Here is a 21,103-nt window from a genome sequence, read left to right on the forward strand (position 1 = left end):
TGTACTTATTTTTAATATAACATAAATCATACCTTATCTTTACCATCCAGTTCATTATATGGAATGAGATCAGGAAGATATGAATGTAAGAGAGCACAGAATGCCAGTCCATCATTCCAGCTACTGCTAAAATTAGTAATATCTATACCCTGTGAAAAATAAATTTATTTTTAAACAAGGAAATCATATTATTATAAACAATATATTATATTTTTTATTCTCACATTCTAAAATATACCTCTCAAATTATATCTTAAAAAATGTCTAACCAAAAACTATGCAAAAATACATTGCTGTAAATTAGTTAAAAATAAATATATAAATACAGTGATTTACCTTATATCCCATAGTTTTATTCTGGCACCATTTCAGAAGAGCATTGCGTTTAGAGCCACCACCTTTTACTAATGACAATAATGGATCTTTTTTTTCAACATCCCTAGTAATTATTTTAAAATTTAACTTATTTCTATTAATGACATATTTCCAAACATGATTTTATTTGATCTAACTATATATATAGTCCTTCTAACAATAATAGAACATATATGAAAGTAATAGTTTCTAGGCAATCACTGTAACTTTAATGAAATTTTATAGTACAACAATTATCTCACAAGTTTGGATAAAAATGATTATTAAACAAAAGAGCCAGATACTATTAGCAAAAATAGAATGTCTAACATTAATAGAATATCTTGACTTATATCTTTAAATTAAAATTAGTAGCTGATTTTGTTACCATTTTTGGAGCTTCCTCCAGACAAGCTCCTGATAAGTTTGAGCGCTGTTTCAACCTTCAATATTTACTATATCTGTCTTTCCATTCCATCTAATTCCCACCCAAGTTATGAGTGTATTACCATGAGCTACTCTCTTTGAGTACTGCTATTGATCTAGTCTTTTGTCTGCCCAATAATACTTAAAACCATCAGGTCTGTTGAGATTCCACTTTTTCTCATCCAAGAAAATTACCTTTAACCATCCTTCCCCTCTTTAAAAATTGTTTCTGGCAAACTGTAATCAAAGTTGTTTGTGTTTCTCTTGAGCTGGTTGCCTGTCTTCATTTTTATGAAAGAAACATTGTGTACTGTTGACTTACTGCAGCTCAGCTTCAATTCATTTTCGCTTTTTTGAACAGACATGTTTCCTTGCAGTGGATGTCAAACAATTGCACTTTATTCTCTAGGTGTTAATGAACTCTTGCACCCACTCTTTCATTTGCCTGTTTGTTGCTCCATTATTGAGATACTTTGAGATTGCTGAATAAAGTCTTCCCAAACTTTTAGCAATCCAATTTACTTTTCTCTGTTCCTGGTGAAATACATCAGTTTTGATCTCTACAGTTAGGTCCTTCGCACATCCCATTTTTAATAGTAATATACTACACTATGCAATTTATTAAACCTTTTTTTTCCACTTGTTGATCTTATTTTTATGCAAATTTCATGGATTCCAATCATTACTTTCTTTGTAATTAATTCCAATACATTCTATTAATGTTGGACATCCTATTTTTGATGATAATATCTAACTCTTTTGTTTATTAATCATTTTTCTCCAATAATAGTTGATATTTTGCTATCAAATGTACTAGAAAATTTCATCAAAGTTGCATCAAAATAATGAAGAGTTTCTAGGCAATGACTTTATATTCTATTATTGGAAAGACTATTTCCATATGATAATTAATGAAAAAATTTAAAATAAATGGAAGTTAATCACAAATGATTTATTGCACTTAAAAGTAATTAAGTAAAATTACTTTTATCTTTAAAAATATTTAAACATAATACTTTTGAAAAGAAAACCTTTCCATTTTTGTGTGGCAGCTCATCAGCTGATTGAAAACAAAAACAACTCTATTTTGACAATTACAATTATGAAAGTATTGTATTAAACATTTTTTATACACACAATAGGCATATATGTTACAGTCTTATTTAAAAATTATCACAATCCTCCCTCCAGATTTTTGTAATATCCAGATCACTCCCACCCACATTAGCTTAGATGTGGGAGAGTTCACTGCCTTTAACTTGAACCTAAATGATGTATGATTAGTAGTATGAAATAACAGAAAACAAAATCTATTGAAAATGTAATCTCTAAAATGTTAATATAAAATAAATAATAAAAATCATTACTTGATATACAAATATTTTGACTTAAGTTATTTTCAGATATAAATTCAAAAAAGTATTAGCCTGTACTCTTTCAAATCATCTGAAGAAGCTTAAACATGTAATATCCAAATAGTTTCATCTTAATTTCTAGGTACAAGGGCAGTATTTAATTATCTTTTGCTAAAAATTCTTAGAAGTTTGATTAATAATGAATCAAGAAATTTGATCCTTATAATAGAAATAATTATTTAAACAAAAAAATTCTTAGAATATAAAAACTTTTTAAAAGTAATGATTTCTAACAAACATATTAAGTAATATTTCTATCTATTAATCATGATATATTTATTTACAGTAAGAAGTTATTATCTGATATTCATAAATAATTAATTAAATATACCCAGTATATTTTTAATTTCATATAAACTAAAGATTACATAAAATTTATTTTATTAAAAATCACAATTTTATATTTTTCTCATAAAATATGTTTTTTTTCCAAAATTTTAAATATTCGATTCTTCAAGTAAGCCACTTAAATAATTTGAAAATGCAATATAAAAACAGAAAACAATATTAAAAATGATTCTTTGTTTATCATATATTTTCTTTTAATTTAATCCAAGATGTGCAAATGACTATTGATGATAACATAATTGTTTAAAACTAGGAAATAAAATGACAAGATAAATTTAGAAAATGCTCGAAAGATTGTGACAGGCTCAATGAGGGTGGATTGGCCTATTTAATTTAAGGGCTTATCAAGGAGTGATTGCCATGCAGTTGAGAGCGAGTCTGCATCTCTGCTGTTAATACAATTTTCCTCGAGGGATTTCGCAAAGATTTCTAGTGTTTCAATTGTTCTAAGTTTTGTAACTATCAAGCATAGGTATAATAATCTTAGCCTCTTACCATTTGGCCGTTATATTCGGTTCACTTGCAAATTGGGCCAGGGTGGAATTAATCTTTTTGTTTTGTGTGTTGTATGATCAGGTTGTCATCACTGACAACATTTTCTATTTTCTTTATATTTTGAACTCAAAATTTGAAAGAAGAAATTCAATGAATCTTGCATAAAGAATAAGTTTTTATCACGCAAATGCTTTTTGCACTTAGTCATTCCATAATCATTTGCTAGGAATCGCCTACCTTTAAATATTAAAATCTACAGTTGAGGAAAGCTATAATTTTCTAGATCCATCATTAAATAGGCCAATCCACCCTCATTGAGCCTGTCGCAATCTTTCAAGCATTTTCTAAATTTATCTTATTTTATTTTCTAATTTTAAACAATTATCTTATCATATATTTTCATTTAATAATTACAATAACATTAAAATTAAAATAAAATGAGCAATTATTTATTGAGACATCATCACAATGCTGGGCTGCAATTTTTAATTTAATTTAAAATATATGCTCTCCACCTCAAATTAGTAGTGGCTTGCCCCTGTATATCATACTTTTCCTTTATCAACAAAGTTGTGCCAGTCATATATCTAACACCTTTCAGGAGAAAATTTTTGAATTAAAATAACATGACTTCAAGTTTGCATCAGAAGTTGGTATATAGTTAATAGAGGTCTCCTGCCCCTAAGGTTTTCATATCTGGTCTTCTCTTTCATCTACCTAACTCTGTTCTTGAGATTAACGAAAGACAGACAGTACAACAACAGTGGGAATTTATAGGTCTAAAATTTTTTCAAATTGCAGCCCAATTAAAAATTAACTATAATGTTCAATAAACTAAGAAATCATTTCTTTATATCTCCAACACATCCTCTCTTGATTATATAATAAATATTTTTAACTTCAATTCAAAAACTGCATTAAAAAAGCCAACACACATCTACATAAACAATTTTATTTTTAATCTTTGCAGACTTATTCAATAAATGCTGTTTAGATTCTTTCAACTTAATAATCTTTTCTATTTACTTATTTCAGTGTTTTAAACTAAGAGTTTTATGTCCTAACTAAATATGAAACTTACCCATAACTGTTTCTTCTCATGGGTTCTAATTTACTAGCAAGAATTGAAACAGGATGAGCTGGTGGAGGCTTGTTAGTTTCTATCTCACCATTTGCCTTCAGACCACTAACTGGCTCTGAAGTTAATGTAGAAGCAATTCCATTTGATTTTCCTTCATTATATGAATTTCTTTGTAATCTACTTGACTGATTACTTGTTTTAGTATCACGAAGTAAAGAAGCATCACTTGAAGCAGAACGCAAAGGAGGCTGAAAATATTTCAAATGTAAATAAAAGTACAAAAATTTTCAAATTATCAGTATATACTTCAGAATTTATTAAATTTTATAATAAAATAAATTTAATAAATTATTAGTTTTAATACTAGTTTATGATAAATTAACAGTGTTCAAAAATAAGAATAACATTCTTTTTGTCATAAAATAAATTTATATAAAAAACCAAAATAATTTGTAATATATTTTCCAATCATTTTCATTGAGAAACTACATTTTTATATTTTATAAATTAAAATGACCTTGTTTGAAAATTAAAAAATAAAAATATAACTTATTGTATTTTATGAAAGTTAATTTTAGTAGTTAAGCTTTAATCTATAATGAAAGTATGTTTTAAATGCAATAACTTATCAATATAGCAATAAAATTCTTAGCTAGCATTGCTATACATCTATAAATAATCTTAAAAAATTGTAAAAATCTTGGGGGGTCATTTTTTAACTGATTGCCATACTTTCCCTCTGTTATACACTCCTAAAAAGTGAAATACCAAAACAACAAAGGAATGTGTGTAGCCACATGTATTAATACATCACACGACTGGTAGAGGTGAGAGAGATATGCAAATGATTAAAAGAACAAAGATATTCAACAGACACCTGTTTATTCAGTAATGAATATGGTTCCCAAAGGCAGTTATACCAGCCACTATATGGTGAGGCATACTATCAATGCGGCAATTAATCGTTGCCTGAGGTATTCCTTGCCAAGCTGTATCCACTGTGGCACATGTCATCTATGGTATGTGGCAATGGTCCCCCAGTGCACCTCATCTTAGATGAGATTCCCCAGGTGTTCACAATGGGAGAGAGATTCAGTGAGGATGCCAGCCAGGGAAAGATATGAATTCCATTGAGGCTGGTGAGTGTTCTCTGTGAAATATGTGATTGGGGATTGTCTTTCTGGAATACATGTCAGGTGCAGCCTGCACCAGAGGCTGAACAACATGCCCCACAATTCATGTGACATATTCAACATATATAGCAACTGCATGCATCATCACACAGACGATGCATGCAGTTGCAATTCCAGGATACAATCTTGTTCCCTAGCCATTAACTTGTGGTATTCAACTTGCTGACATCTGTGAGGCATTTTCTATGTTTCTTTTGAAGTTCAGCTGCCATGAACCATTGCTTATAGCATTTACAGCCTGAGTCAGCAGCTGGTCTTTATAGCCAAAAATGGGTACCACATGACCCAATGTGTATGCAAACTTAATCATTTGCATATCTATGTCATCTCTACTGGTCCTGCAATTTGCATGTGCATATGCACATTCCTTTGTGGCATTGAAATTTCACTTTTGAGGAGTGTATAAAATCCAGCAATGAGTTGCTTAACTTTCCTGCAACATTTAAAATTTTGGTGGCACCATCTGTTATCATATTTTATTTAAAAACTTTTTATATTTTTAATTATTGTAAAAATAGCAAAAAGCTTAATTTTGAGGTTAGGAATGGGTTTTATAAAAAAATTGTAAATGCTAATAATGAGTAAAATTGTCATTAAGTCTGATCCTACTCGAGATATGACACACAACCCCTTTTATCTACCCATCTCAACCTTTAACTGCTAAAATTTAATAGCATCAATCCTCTAATATACAAACCTCCCTGAAAAATTTAAGAAATTTTTGACAAAAAGCATAAGTGTGCATCAAAGAGGGTGAACAAAATCATGCCACACACATCATAAATTTTTTTCCTCCATAACAATTAAATTTCATAAAAATATGCATTAAATGTTACAGAAAACATATAAGTGGTAAAAAAAAATGTGAAAAACATAATAAGTTTAAAAATATAAAATTTTTATTTAATTGTAAGGTCATGAAATTTTGTATTTTATCTAATTCTCAATATATATTGATAGCAGGCTACAAATTAAGCCATTATTCTTAATTTGGATTTAACAAAGCAATATATCTGAAAATTTGTAAAACCAAATTTCTGTTTATGATATAGTAAGAATATATCAGATTTTCTTACCTTAATAAAAATATTACTTCCGCTACCTAATAAAATTGAATTTGTAGTAGTACGAGTTTCTGAAGAAGCACTACCTACACTACTGGTTGATGAACTATGGCTACTACTCGGACCTGATTAAAATATTTTAGTTATTAATGAATTGAAATTTAAGTATTTGTAAAATTTCATTCAGTAAAAATAAAATGTTTTACAACAAAGAGAAATTTTTGTTTTAAAATTTTATCAAAAATAAATGGCTTTCCTTTTATAGTTATCATCAGTTTCAGTGTATTCTAATGTTTGATATTTTTTGATTATTGCTGTACATTGGTGCATCAATGTGCAAATGTATATTTATTTCCAAAAATAAATATTATCTTTTAAAATCCCATAATATGATTCATTATTCAATCAATTTTATGTAAGCTTATATAAGTTTAAAATTTTAAAGTTGTACATTAGTAAGCTTGTGTACTTGAAAGATTTAACTGCTTGAAATGTCAGTAAGTCAATTTAAATTTAAGAATTACAATAATTAAAATCTTTTGATTTCATAAAATAAATTACAAATAAACTTTTATAATATTAGTAGTTGTGTAAAACAATTTAATAATCAGGAATGTAAAAATAGAATAAAATTCACAGTTTATACATTATTAGCTCTATAATCACTGTTATCTTGAAATCAAAAATGTTTTGTGCATGTGCTGTATGAATGTATTTATGATGATTTAATGACAAATTCCAGTTAATGACAGTCAAGTTCATATTTTTGAAAATATTTTAATTGAGATATGTCAGTATCACTGATCATTTCTTCAATTCTTTCCTTTTTTGGCATGTTTATATTGATATTAATGGAAGTCACTATCATTATTAGCTTATGAAATGCCATATCTCTTGGCTATAACTACAAAATGTTATCATTTTGATTAGAAGACTTTATTAAATGCTGACAATTGTGATATATACTTGAATTTAAAAATTATATTTAACTTGAAATTGTTTTGTTTTTTTTATGCTTGAAATAAACATTATAAATAGGGACTAGTTTTTATTTGTGTGATTGTGAGAATATATTAAGGTGGTACATAAAATCTTGCACAATGTAGAACAACTTTGATTTCAAAATAGCAGGTAGTGACTATACATAGCAGGTAGTGACTATAGCAGGTAGAGACCCCTTACATATAGTCTTTAGTAGACTACAAGTAACCTCTATATATGAACTGCTTTTTATTGGTGAAATGCTCATTTCAATGGCAACCACATTCATATTTACATTTTTCTTAGAAGAATTTGTTAAATTTTAATGATTAAGTGACTAACCATTAGTTTTATAATATAATTTTTTTTTTTTTTTTTTGTTTATTCACATACATTCAAGAACATAAATTACTTCCAGTGGGATAACATTAATGGGTTTTTATTTCTTCTCCCATCTCATTGTTTAATATATAAACTTATTAAAAATGTTTTTTACTTCACTTTTAAACTTAAGTGATTTTCAAATTAATTTGGTCCTGTCTTCTGAAGATATAATTCTAATTTAGTACATCTGTAATTTTGTGTGTACAATCCAATCAATAAAAACTGTTATTTTAGTTCTGGTCATTATCACTTAAATAACATTACAAGGTGAGTTTGGTCAATGCCATATTCAAGTTATAATTTTATAACAGCCTTGTTTAAAATAAACTAAAATGTACTGCAAAATGTAATATACTGCTTTAAGATTTATCAAATAATAATTGTTTTTCCTCACCATTAAGTTTTCGCTTGGTAAAAATCAGTAAATTTTTACCAAACAACTAACAAGTTTAATTTCTTTCCATGTCATTTCTGATGGATTATGGCTTATAGAATAAAATAAATTTTCAACTAAAGATCTTACATTAAGAAGAATAATAAAAATTAACAATAATGTCATTATCAAGCCTGTTTTTACAAAATTAAAGTTTTCAACACTATTTTGATAAATGTTTTAGTTTTTAAGAAATAATTACCATATTTTACAGCATATAACATGCAATCTTATTTCAAAAAGAAAGCTCAAAAAAATCAACTTGCATCTTATATGTGAAGTTGTTATCTCCCATAGACTACAGTAGGCTATGGGAGACCCCTTACATATAGTCTTTAGTAGACTACAAGTAACCTCTATCTTGCCCAACTCTTGAATAAAAATATTGTTGTTTAATTAAATAAATCATCATTTGCTATAGCTAAGCAGCTTTTGCATGTATTCAAGTTGAATATTTTAGTGATAAATTTTAATTGTATATGATTTCTTTTAAACTCCTCTTTTTCCTTGATAAATAGAAGTGGGTATTTAATTTTACTTAATTTATTTTTTTTTTTTTTAAGAATACAGTAAAAAAAATTTTGGAGCCAATTACTAATACCAGTATATATTAAATACTTTTTCCTAACTATTCTGTGCTAAAATGGGGGTTATTTTATATGTTGTAAAATATAGTAGTTTTTCCAAAGTGAAAATAATAATAAATCAAAAGACTACTCCTATCTACTTATATTATGCTCACGCTACCTTTAGCATGTTTTGTTGCATTTTCTATTGATTCAATTAAACTTTTCACTGACATCTGAGTAGCACCTCTATGTTCTCCCCATTTTGTGGAATTCAACTGACGACGTGTTGATACTAAATCTTTTTCAACAGATGTCAACACACTTACGTCTGGAGGATTTATAATATTTGTGTTACGTAAACTGATATTCCTTTGGTGTGATGATGATAATAGTTCCTTTTTGACCTGTTTAAATACAAAACAAGCATATTTTATATTAGTTAGAACATAATCCAATGTTTTCATAAAATTATAAAATATTAAATGTTTAATAAATTTCTTATTTTTTACCTATTTGAATCTTGAATTCAATGTTTTTTTATATAAATATGTAAAAACAAATAAAGACAACAAGAATATGCTTTGATTAAATGTACAGATTTCATATTAATGATTAATATAAAAAATGAGTGGCTTTTAAAGGTTACTTGATTAATTCAACAAATTATAGAACTTTAAAACAATTAACTCAAAAAGAATAAAGATTGATTTAATTAAGAAGATCAACAAATTTTGTCAATAAATTTGTTACATGATTTAGATATTTTTGTTAAGCACAAATTTACAGTTAAAAGAAAAATGTTACTTTAGAAATTGGTTTCAAGCTTCAGAAGTAAGAAATCAATATGTATGACTTATTGTTGGCACTAATTTATTAAAATATTACAGAAAGAAGGAGGGAAAAAATCTTTTTCCTAAATGACTTGTTTGCAATATCTTAAATGAGATTTCATTGAATTTTTATAATACATTTCAGTATTAAAATTACATATTAAAACTAAAAATTTAAATTAATGATTAATTTAATTTTAAAAACTTACTTTTAACTTTTCATATTCTGATTCTAAACTTTCAATCTTCTCTTTTAACTGTTTATTTTCTACTGCTAATCGCTCTACATCCTGCTGAGCTTCAGTTTTAAAATCATTAGCTACTCTAACAGTTGTCAATAAATCAGCTTGGAAGCGCTGCCACTCTTGTATCTAAAAATTTTATTATATTTTAACAAAATTTCATTTTATATAATCTACCCTTAAAAAAAATTAAATGGTCTCACTACAAAATAACAAATGTACATTCTAAAAGTAATTATATACATTAACTCCACTGACATAATTAGAGTAAGTGTATATAGTTTTTAACTAGTAATTTAGCAGCATTTGTGTGATGTGTAAATTTTACATTGTTCCAGTACGAGAAGAGAAAGTATTGTATTGTTTTGTTGAGTTTGATTTTTTGCATCTATATTGCATATCATTTAACCTATTTAACAGTGGATCCAGATTTAGGTTCACACAAAACCAGGGTGGACTTAAGGCAAGGAATTTTCCAAGAAGATTCCTTATGTTGATTTGGTTTGTTCCAATGTAAACACCATGTAGTCTTTTTTCTATTTTAATTTATTCTTTTATGGTTTATTCGATGGTTTATACCAGCGGCATAGCATGGGTGTCAGCCGCCCGGGGCGGAGGAAAATTTTGCCACCCCCTTATTTAGGTATCTCAATTCAGAAGGCTAAAATATACAGTAATTCTAAAGAACTTTTTGGCAAAGAACAATCATCATTATTGTGTATTGTACAGGTGTATTGTGTATTTATTATGAAATTTTGCCGCCTTCTAAAAGTGCCGCCTGGGGCAGGTTGTCCCTGCTGCTCCCACTACGCTATGCCACTGGTTTATACTGATTTTGCAGGGCTTTAGGAAGGGATAAATAGTAGTCCAGTCCAAAAATGGAAAGAAATTACTATGATTACAGCCACGATTTCCTAGTTTCTTTATAAAGACTTCACTTTCAACACTTACCTAATTATTTCAAAAATTTTCTAATTTATAAATCTCCTTGGGTTTGTTGCCAGTATGGGAACCTTATGAATAACACTTTCCATCTATGGATAAATATACTGGTTTGATCTGAAAGTGCTGCATGGTAATGGGTAATTTGAAATTAGAATTGAATTCTTAACACTGGCTGCAAAAAGTGGTCCATGATCAGACCAGCCAGACTTGTTCCTATGACTGTTTTTGTAAGCACATTGTAAAAATGATTTATGTATTTTTTAAAATAAAATTTAGCATGGCTTGGTTTTTACAGCATATTATTGAGTGTATCATTCTTTTAAATTCAGCAATATATTTCCAGATAATATAAAAAATTTAAGCTCTTTATGAAAGCTACCACTGTTACAATTTTAACTACTATGTTGGCCCAAACATTTATTAATGTTTTTCCCCCAGTTTTAAAGGAAACAAAAACAAAACACTCCTGACCTATATTTGAACACTGACTTATACTTGGGTCCAATTAAAGTTTTCCTCAATTTTGATAACTGTCTGTAGTACATGTCATACAGAGTTAAACTGATGTTAATATTCAGTGCATTGTTTACAAATGCTGTAAGCATCCAAGTTGTGGATCTGTCTTGCTGCAGAGTCCACAAATTATGATGGGAATTAAGTGTTTGGCACAATTGTAAATAACTGATTAATCAATTGTTTTTATTGCATTCAACAGAATCAATTTTGATAACAACTTTGAAAATTTTATTTTGATAACTTTACTCCTGTGTGTCTCAACTAATTAAGTGATCATCAAAAATTGAGTAAAAGGTTACTGAAAATTTACTCTGTTGCAAATGTAAATTTCTATTGTAATTATAAATTTATGTATTTAATATGATTTTAGACTTTTATAAAAAGTTTTAAACAGTTAAAAAAAATAAAACATATGAAAATGAAACAAAGTTTGCTTTTGTTTTTGGTAGTCATAAATAAGCAAGGAAGCCTATTTCCCCTGGCATAATTTATATCCTAAGCAGTCTACTATGTGTTGCATAAAACACTGTCTTGATTTTGCTCTTTAACTTTCACTTATAATGTGTCCAATGCATGTATTCGTTTCTACAAAATAAACCAATTGAATACAATTTTCTAATTGATAAGTATGATTAAAATGTAATTTGTAAAAATTATTAAGAAAGCAACAAAACATATATTTATGATGATTGATTCCCAAGTATTGTAAATATAAATTTAAAAAAAATTTATTTCTAACTAAAGTCATTTTGAAAACAGAGACATGATTGAATGCAACTAACTTTCATAATCAATTTCATAGATAAAGAATAATAAAAATTCCACATATTCTTATAAAAGTTAGAATAACAGTAAAATTATAAGAAATTGTTGCTGAAGATAATTAATAAAGGGTTTTAAGAAATGCTGTGTTACCAACAATTTGAACCGAACAGAGGATTTTGTACAGTTTAAAGAAACTGTAGACCATGATAGATATATAATAAGAAATAGATAAAAGATGATAAAAAGTCTGATGATGATGAGTAATGAAGTATTGTTTCAATAATTTTCTAAAATTTTAATGCAAATTGCTGATTTTTTTTATAATCAAATAAAAATAATAATAAAAGGTCAATTTATATTTGGGTCCTGCTTTCTCCAAGTAAGAATTTCAGAATTGGGATTTGACTTATATTCAAACAAAACAATATGGTACAGTGAATCCACACATAATGTAGAGCAGTGATTCTCAAAGTGGGGGTCATGAAAAATATTTGGGGGGTTGCTGAAAAATTGATGCCAGACCAATTTTTTTTCAAATATTTTATAAATTACTATGGATTCATGTTTAGAAATAATAGAAATAAAAAATATATAAAATAATTTTTACTTAAATAAATTGCATATATAAATAATAAAAACAATATAAATATTTAAATACAAGCCTAAATATAATATTCATAAATTTGTGCACTATTGGGGAATCCCCCGAGTTCCACTCTCCGCCTAAACTATGATAGAACAACATTGTCATTTGGAACGATGTTCACTAGCAGCATTGCATCTGTAGGCAAGTCGAGTTAGAAATACAGTAGAGCATCGATTATCCGAAAACCAAAAGCGTTTCAGTCAGTAAATTTGAATTTCCGCTAGTGCTGTGGCACTGCAACATTTGGCTATGTCTTGGGATACTCCAATATTATTTTAGTTGATATGCGTTTTTAGCTGGCAGCATTGGCGTGACCATAAGAGGGTAACTAAGGACGCGCCAGTATTTGAACCAGACTCTTTTCCCATCGTGAGCGGTAAGTTTTGCTTGTTTTTCTGAGGATTGTGTTATGCTGAATCGGAACTTTTTGAGACTAGATTAACTTCCAAAATATAATTTTTTTTTTGTTTTTATATTTTTCAATATATTTATTTTGTTTGTGAAAAATAAAAAAATAATTTAAAAAAATTTCATTAGTCTTAACATTGACAAAAATTCAACGCAAAGCGACATGCAATGGAGAGAAATTTCAACATGGGATAGATTAATTAAACAAAAGAAATTAACTTTTCCTAAATTTAAATTAACCCCCTCCCTCCAGGATGTTTTTCTACACATACTCATTCTTTGGGATCCTTTGAAATTTTTAAGTGCAAAAGGGGGTTGTGGACCAAAAAGTTTGAGAAACACTGATGTAGAGAATACATTTGGTTTATAGGAAACTATTATACAAACCACATGTTAAGTATGAACTATTAGTGTAGCATAATGGCAAAATAGCCAAAAAGTTAGAAACATATTTTATGAATACCAGAAATCTTTGATAATTCAAAATCCTGTTAGTTCAAAATACAGTTACTTCATAATTTGAAGTGAAAATTCTGTGATATGTGTTTGTTTACGCTTTTGTTTAGATTAAAATGACCAGATATGTTAGGTTGAAATGCAGGACACTTCTGTGTTGTGGAAGCTAAAAATGGGGTGGACCTCCGACATACATATATATAATAATAAAAACTAATTCATTAATAAATAATTTAGTAGAAAAATATATAAATACATAAATGCATAAACAAACTTAAAAATAACTCTTTATAGAAAAAAAAATTGTTTTTTTTTTTACAACTTGATGGCACTGTTTGTATATCTGTTATGGTATGCTTAGAACAGCCACTAGGGGTACCCCTAGATATTATTTAAATTAATAATATATTCAGTATATTATTATTGCAATAGGAATTTATTATTGAATTATTGATATGAATTTATTATTTATACCACAAAATGGCACTATTGCTGCTAGAACGCCCACTAGGGGGCTACTAGTAGTAAAAGAAAACGACAACTTTGTGCTCTTGACAACTTCTGAACAAGGTGAAAATGTTACATGACTGAATGTGGGACATTTTCCGGGACGGTGTTCAATGTGGGACTAACAACCCAAATCCGGGACATCTGGTCACCTTAGTTTAGATCAAAGTGTCTCCATACTCAGTGGTGATATTTGAAATAGTTAACAAAGGGTTTGCTAGCAGAAAATTTTTCCCTGACAATCACCGACAAACGAAATGGAAGTTTTGGCTAGAAATAAATACAATACCTTTTCTTGCAATATATCTAATAATCAGTGGCATATTTGGAACGTAACAAGCCCTGGGCAAAGACCAGGTAACAATAGTATATTAGTGCTGTCGACTTTTTTTTTTTTCAGGCAGAGAAATTTTTCACCCCCTCAATGGCACTGCTGATAATAGACAGACGTACAGATGTCATCACCTCTCGAAATACAATATCCTTTTTATTTTCACTGTCCATAGCCCAACACGTGTTCCACAGCCATCTTGTATTTTCTCGCGTGCGTGAGATTGTGGGATCTCTCTTATGACTGGATCTACTTTCAAGAACTCTCTTGAATCGATCGCGATTAAACCTCGTTTCGGTCGAGAGAGATCACACCAAGACATAGTCCCCGACCTTGTTCACAATCTAGATTGAAATGCTCGGTGCAAACAGGGTATAAGGCTCTAGTTTAGTAGTATTACAAAGTATAATACGTATATTTTAATATATTTAAAAAAAAAAAACAAAACCACTGAGAAATGTTCCATGTGTTTAACAAGGTTCGGAAAACTGAAAATTTTAACAACAGGTTCGGCCAAACCTGTGCGAACCCACTGAATATCACCACTGTCCATACTATAAGAGAACAATAAACCAAGAACAACTCTAATCTGATCAATATGACTTTGTTTTACAGTAACACATTTTTGGGTATCACTTTATATATGGACTATTCCTCTTTTTCTCTTACTTCATAAAGTATGGCTGGATTTCATGATTACAAGATTGGGCTACAATAGCAGATTGAGATATCTGTAGGACTCTAGGCTACTACTTTTCAGTAACTTACTTTTCAGGCAACTTTAAAAATAATTTTGGCTACATTTCAAGGAATTCTGCTTTACTTTTTATAAAATCTATCTGGTAGCCTGTGAGGTTCTAGACAGACATGTGCTGTTTACTGCAGTTTATTCTTATTAATAATTATTAATTAATGAAAATAGCATTCTGTATAAGTGGCTGTATTGTGTTTGCTTAATAAATTACATCAGTTACATGGCATTTGGCATATTGTACAGAAATATGTAAATCTTGGATAATTCGAAATTCAATAATTCAGTCTTGAATATTTCGTCCCTTGAATTTCAAACTAATGAGGATTTCCTGTATTGACCATATAACACATTGTAGGAAAACATGTTATACAAGGGCCCCACTGTATTTTAAGTACAATAATATTTAGTCCAAAAACTTTTGGTCCGAAGCTGTTCTTTGAATAGATTTTAAATGTCTTGCATTAGAACAACAACAAATTATGACACAAATAACTATATAAATTTTATCTGTATAGTGAAGCTTTTTTGTCCTAAAATATATTTCTTTATATCCAATAACTTAAACGTTATCTTAAAAGACAATCACAGATTGCTGGTTGACACAAATATATCTTATTTTATTCTTCTCAATTCTCCAAGATGTTCATTTCAGAGAATAAAATAGAATATATTTGTGTCAACCAGTGATCTGTGGTGCAATTGTCCTTTAAGTATAACACATAGTTATTGGATATAAAGAAATTTTATCCATTTTTAATGTTAATTTTAATAAAATAACTCACCTCAGTGCAATGTTTTTCTTTAAATTCATCAAGTTCTTTCTGTACTTCTTTCAGTTGGGAAGTTGTTTCATTCACTGTTTTTTGTAATTCTCCTACAGTTGCTTTCAATTCTCGTTTATCTTCTAAGTGTCTTTGACATTTTACTTCTGCTTGATGTAAAGCATCTTCTAAAATCTCCATATCTCTTTGAACTTGAAGTTTTTCAGTTTCTAGTTGTTCAATACGATATTCCAAGTCTGATAGTTGCTTATGAGCATTGTTTTTAGTAACCTATTAAAAATGCATTAAATATAAAAAACATTTCAAATAAATTTTAAATAATGCAACTGAAATCAATTCAACAACTTAAATATAACCTATTGTAAGAACTTAAATTTGGTATTAATAATTAAAAAACAACTTATAGTAATATCACGTTTAATAATGCTAAATATTTAGCTTAACACGTTGATCGCCACGTCAACTGTATATGACTGACACCTAGTTTCTTAGGGCGCCACGTCAGACATATGGCTTTGGTTGAAATGTACACATATTGTTCATTTCAACCAAAGCCATGTTGACCATACACAACTGACAATATATGTAAATTTACATTACATTTCAAAAGTATGGCCCCTGAAGATGTTTTGCTGAAAAAATTGTGGCATTGTGGTAAAAATAAGTGACTAACTTATAATAGTTATATAATATATAATTATAATAAAATAATTATATTATATTATAAGTATCACTGCTAAACCTTTCGATTTCCAGTAAGATACGAATACACAAAATGAAAGAACGTTTTCAATCTTAACCAAGATCTTATTCAGGTTCTTGAGTCTCTATCGTTCCAAATATGGAATGCCAAGATTTCGAACGTCAGCTTGTGACTTCTATAAGCTATGTACGGGGCAACACAAATCTACAGACCAAGAGGCTCCAACGGGATTCCTTCTTCATACACAACTCTAGGTTGTCTCTGATCTGCCACGAGGCACTACAGGGTACGATAGAGACTATGCCTGAATCATAGGAAGCGGTCAGACACCCCGCAACAACTAGGTGTCTTGGACTCTTTTCCGAGTGGACGTTCAGCTGTTTGGACATGTCGAGGATTGCATCCCCGTTGTCTTAAATGGAAATGCATAAGGTAGCTTATTATTAGTAAGAGATCTATGTGCAGAACTAACTGCACCAAAATGGACGTATGCCATTAGTTGTTTGAACCTGGCTCCCCCAGGCTCGAACAACTAATGGATTGAACAACTATTATATTAGTATAGTATAATTATATTAACTATTATATTATAATATAACTAACTTATAATATTGTCACACACATGTAGCTGACATGGACTCTTGGTAAATTAACTAACTTACTAAGCCACATTAGCCATATAGATGTGACACAAAAAAAGTCATTTTTTAGGAAATCAAACAAAAAAATATCATAAATCATAAAGTAGGATATTTGTTTATACACTATCATTCAAATTAACAAAAAATTTGATCTTGGCTCGGGGAAGTTTTAACACAAACTAGCGAGGCAATCAACATGTTAATCCTACAAAAGTAGAACTGATAAAGAAAATTAATCAATTAATTTACAATTTTACAATTAACACATCATCAAAAATAAAACTTAATTTTAACATAACACAATATGTTTTACTATAATATAGTATATAATTTTATTGAATGGTTATCATACAATTAAGACTGTTATTGCCTTATATGCCTCCAACACAAAAACAAGCTTACAAATTCTGAAATTTAATGTTTCATTTTTTTTTAAACAGTATTTGCATGCCATTCATATAAATCAAGGAATACACCATTTTTCTATCATTAACAAGAATAAAATTTAGATTATAGAAATCTGTATTAGATTTCTATAATCTAAATTTTATTATTTTCTTCTGCATATAAATGTCTCAATACAAATTGCCAACAGCTAGAAAAGAGCAATACTAAACATTGGTAACAAACAATCTACTAGAAGTTTGTTGATGCTATATCCTCATTAATATATGCCAAATAAATTTTCCAATGCAAATTTCATTGCCTTTAAATTTATCTTTATGAATTTTAATAAATCCAAAAAACTAATATAAAACTAGAGATATTTTGAACACTAACCAAATATATGAAAACTTAAACTATTAATTTTGATTTTTATGTATTTAATATAAAACTTTTATTGTTATAATAAAATTTAGTTTTGTTGTAAAAATTTTTGCTTTTATTTTTAATGCTTGACTGGATATTTTTATTTATCAGATTAAGTCAATAAAATTAATTTACTCTGAATAGTATATCAATTTTTGCTAAATGTAGAAAAAAATGGATTTAACACAACAAAAATATTAGAGTGAAAATGATAGATTATACTAAATGAATAATACATTTTAAATATTACTTAACATTTAATTTGATAATTTTTAAATTTTGTGAAAATATTTTATTTAAAAAAAAAATATTTTTAAATCAGATAATATAATAATAAAAACCATTAATTTACATTACATATTACAAAATAGAACAATTATGTTTAATGAAAAACTTTAAAATAAATATTACTTGAATTCATGTATGTGCAACAAGCTAAAATCTTTATTTTTATCTTCTAAAATCTTTAAATTCTTGTTTATACCTCAGTAAATTCCACTGAATATATAAGGGTAATCCCAAAAGTAAGGTCTCTTATTTTTTTAGAAATACAAAGAAACATTTATTTTCAATAATGTTTATATCATTTTGAAGTGTTTATCTATTTTTCTACATAATCACCATTTTGGTCGATGCATTTTTGTAGTCACTGTGGCAGTTTTTGTATGCCCATGTCATACCAGCCATGGGACCCATCTTGAGCATACCTTCCGATATTGCAACTTTTCCATTAAAATCCTATGAATGGTGCTTCGGGAAATCCCAGGAACCAAAATGCAGAAATCATCCAGAGTGATCCGCCTTTGTGACTATCTCGTCAGAAATTGACAATCTCCCGTTTCTTTCTTTGTCGTGAATTTCAGTACGACCAGCTGCAAACTCCCTACACCACTTGCAGACATTTTTGACATCCATGCACAACTCGCCACACACTTCTGTCAACTGGCAATGAATTTCAATCAGTTTAACACAACATGGCATGACATGGGCATACAAAAACTGACACAGCGCTTACAAAAATGCATTGACTGAAATGGCAATTATGTAGTAAAATAGATAAATGTTCAAGCTTTAAAATGATGTAAACATTATTGAAAATAAACATTTCTTTGTATTTCTAAAAAATAAGAGACTTTACTTTGGGGATTATCTTCATAAATGGAAGTGAGCAATCTGACAAAATTTGTCTATGTGAAAAATATGAATTCAATTATACAATTATGATAGAATAATTTTTTTGTATTATATTCCTAATTTTACAGAAATTTTATACAACATGACTATAAAAGAAATATAATTATTTATAATAAGAATTAAAAATTTTATGACCAGTATAATTAATCTTTATTCTGAAAATAAACTGGTATAGATTTCTGTAAATAATTTTTTCATTAATTTTATTCTTTTATATATTTTAAATAAATTACCATATTTTCCTCTTGTATCTGATTTAACTTTTCCTTTAATCTAGACGTTTCTCTTTGACTTAGTGCTAATTGCTCTTGAAGCCGCATTGCTTTTGCCTCAATTTTTTCTTTATCTCTTCTGGCTTCGCTCAATAAATTATCAAGTTCTGACGTAGCATTTGCTTCTCTTTCCCTTTGTAATTCTGATACCTTAAAAAATCAGATTATAAATTTTGAAATGATATATAAAACAATTATGATGCAACTTTTCTAATTATTTTAATGAAAATATTTACAATAAAATTTTTACAATAAAATTTCAAAACAGTCTTGCCTTCTCAAAATAATTTTGGGAGAAAGAAGTTTTAAAATAAAATTTAAATGAGTGTTGGAAGACATGTAATTGGTCTGTATTTTGTGGGATCTTTGGTATTGTTGTCTTTAGGTTTCATGTAGGATGCCCTGAGTAAGAAATTTTGGCATGTCTTGTGGATTGATGATGATGTATGTTAAGTGTTTAGCTAGTTCCTGGTGCAGAAATGTAAACTTTTTGTACCAAAAATTGTGAATGTTATCTACACCAGGTGTCTTCCAGTTATGTACTGTATTCTGTTAACAGCATAGCAGATGTCATGTACATTTATTTCAGCACAGGGCAGAAGAAATTGCAAGATTCTCTGTCCCCAATAGCTAATGTTTTCAGGAATGTATAAATAAAAATAAATTGGTTGTATTTCCTTTGCAATTAACACAAGGTTGCTGTTGAGAACAAATCACACAGGAATCACACTTTTTGATTGGAAAAAGTAGGTTTATTTTCTATATTTTAAAAGGATATGCATTTCGGGCTTAATGCCCCTCTTCAGTCCTAATATTATAATAGCTGGAATAACTAAATTATTAGTAAGGATGCACTGATTAATTGGTAATTGTCTATATCCCCGATTAATCATTTTGATAATCGGCCAATTTTGCATTTTGATATTTTTGTTAGAATGTTACGTATAAGGCTAGTAATAAAAAATAATAAATTTCTGTTATATATTTATTATTTATTACATGACAAACTGAATATTAAAAAAAATTTTCAACTCAAATTATTCATTTTATCAATACATATTATAAGGTATAATATAACCTTTTCAAAACTATCTCTGTTTTATATATTTAAAGCATAAACTTTAAATATATAAAACAAATAAAAATTTAATATTCAAACTTTAAAACCCTTAAATTGTAATGCAAAAACATGAGAATTTCACTACTTTCAGGGCACAGGCTATTTCTTGCCAGCTCATAAATGTTACCTCCAGTGCTGAAAATTCTTTCACTTTCAATGGAAGATGCTGGGACACTTAGATATCTCATAGCTATTTTGCTCAAATTAGGAAGAAGTTTTTTAAATTTCTCCACCACAAAAATGGGTTGCCATGTCTTTGTATAAGAGGTAAATATAAATATTTTTCTAATTCTTGATCAAAATGTTTGTTCATTTGTTTCATTTTTTCTTTTTTAAAAAAATATGCTCGTTTTCATTCTTTCATTTACCAGAAGCTAATTCATCAAATAAATTAGCAAACTTAGAGATTTTTCTCCATCTTGATCATCTCCAGAAGTA

The 21,103-nt window shown here is 28.4% G+C and overlaps 1 protein-coding gene across 3 annotated transcripts in view; it reads right to left on the reverse strand.

Moving 5' to 3' along the window:
- Nucleotides 1-21,103, reverse strand: part of LOC136984422 (cytospin-A-like) — a 59,263-nt gene that overhangs the window by 1,343 nt on the left and 36,817 nt on the right. For all 3 annotated transcript variants that reach the window (XM_067281390.1, XM_067281391.1, XM_067281392.1), the window contains exons 7-14: nt 19,507-19,695; nt 15,926-16,195; nt 9,783-9,944; nt 8,922-9,147; nt 6,389-6,501; nt 4,120-4,367; nt 337-439; nt 33-149 (exon numbers count right to left, since the gene is read on the reverse strand). In XM_067281390.1, coding sequence (XP_067137491.1) covers nt 33-149; nt 337-439; nt 4,120-4,367; nt 6,389-6,501; nt 8,922-9,147; nt 9,783-9,944; nt 15,926-16,195; nt 19,507-19,695 — 1,428 coding nt within the window. The remainder of the gene's footprint in view (nt 1-32; nt 150-336; nt 440-4,119; nt 4,368-6,388; nt 6,502-8,921; nt 9,148-9,782; nt 9,945-15,925; nt 16,196-19,506; nt 19,696-21,103) is intronic.

Source organism: Centruroides vittatus, unplaced genomic scaffold, assembly GCF_030686945.1.
Source record: "Centruroides vittatus isolate TY-2023 unplaced genomic scaffold, ASM3068694v2 contig_918, whole genome shotgun sequence".
Taxonomy (NCBI): Eukaryota; Metazoa; Arthropoda; class Arachnida; order Scorpiones; family Buthidae; genus Centruroides; species Centruroides vittatus.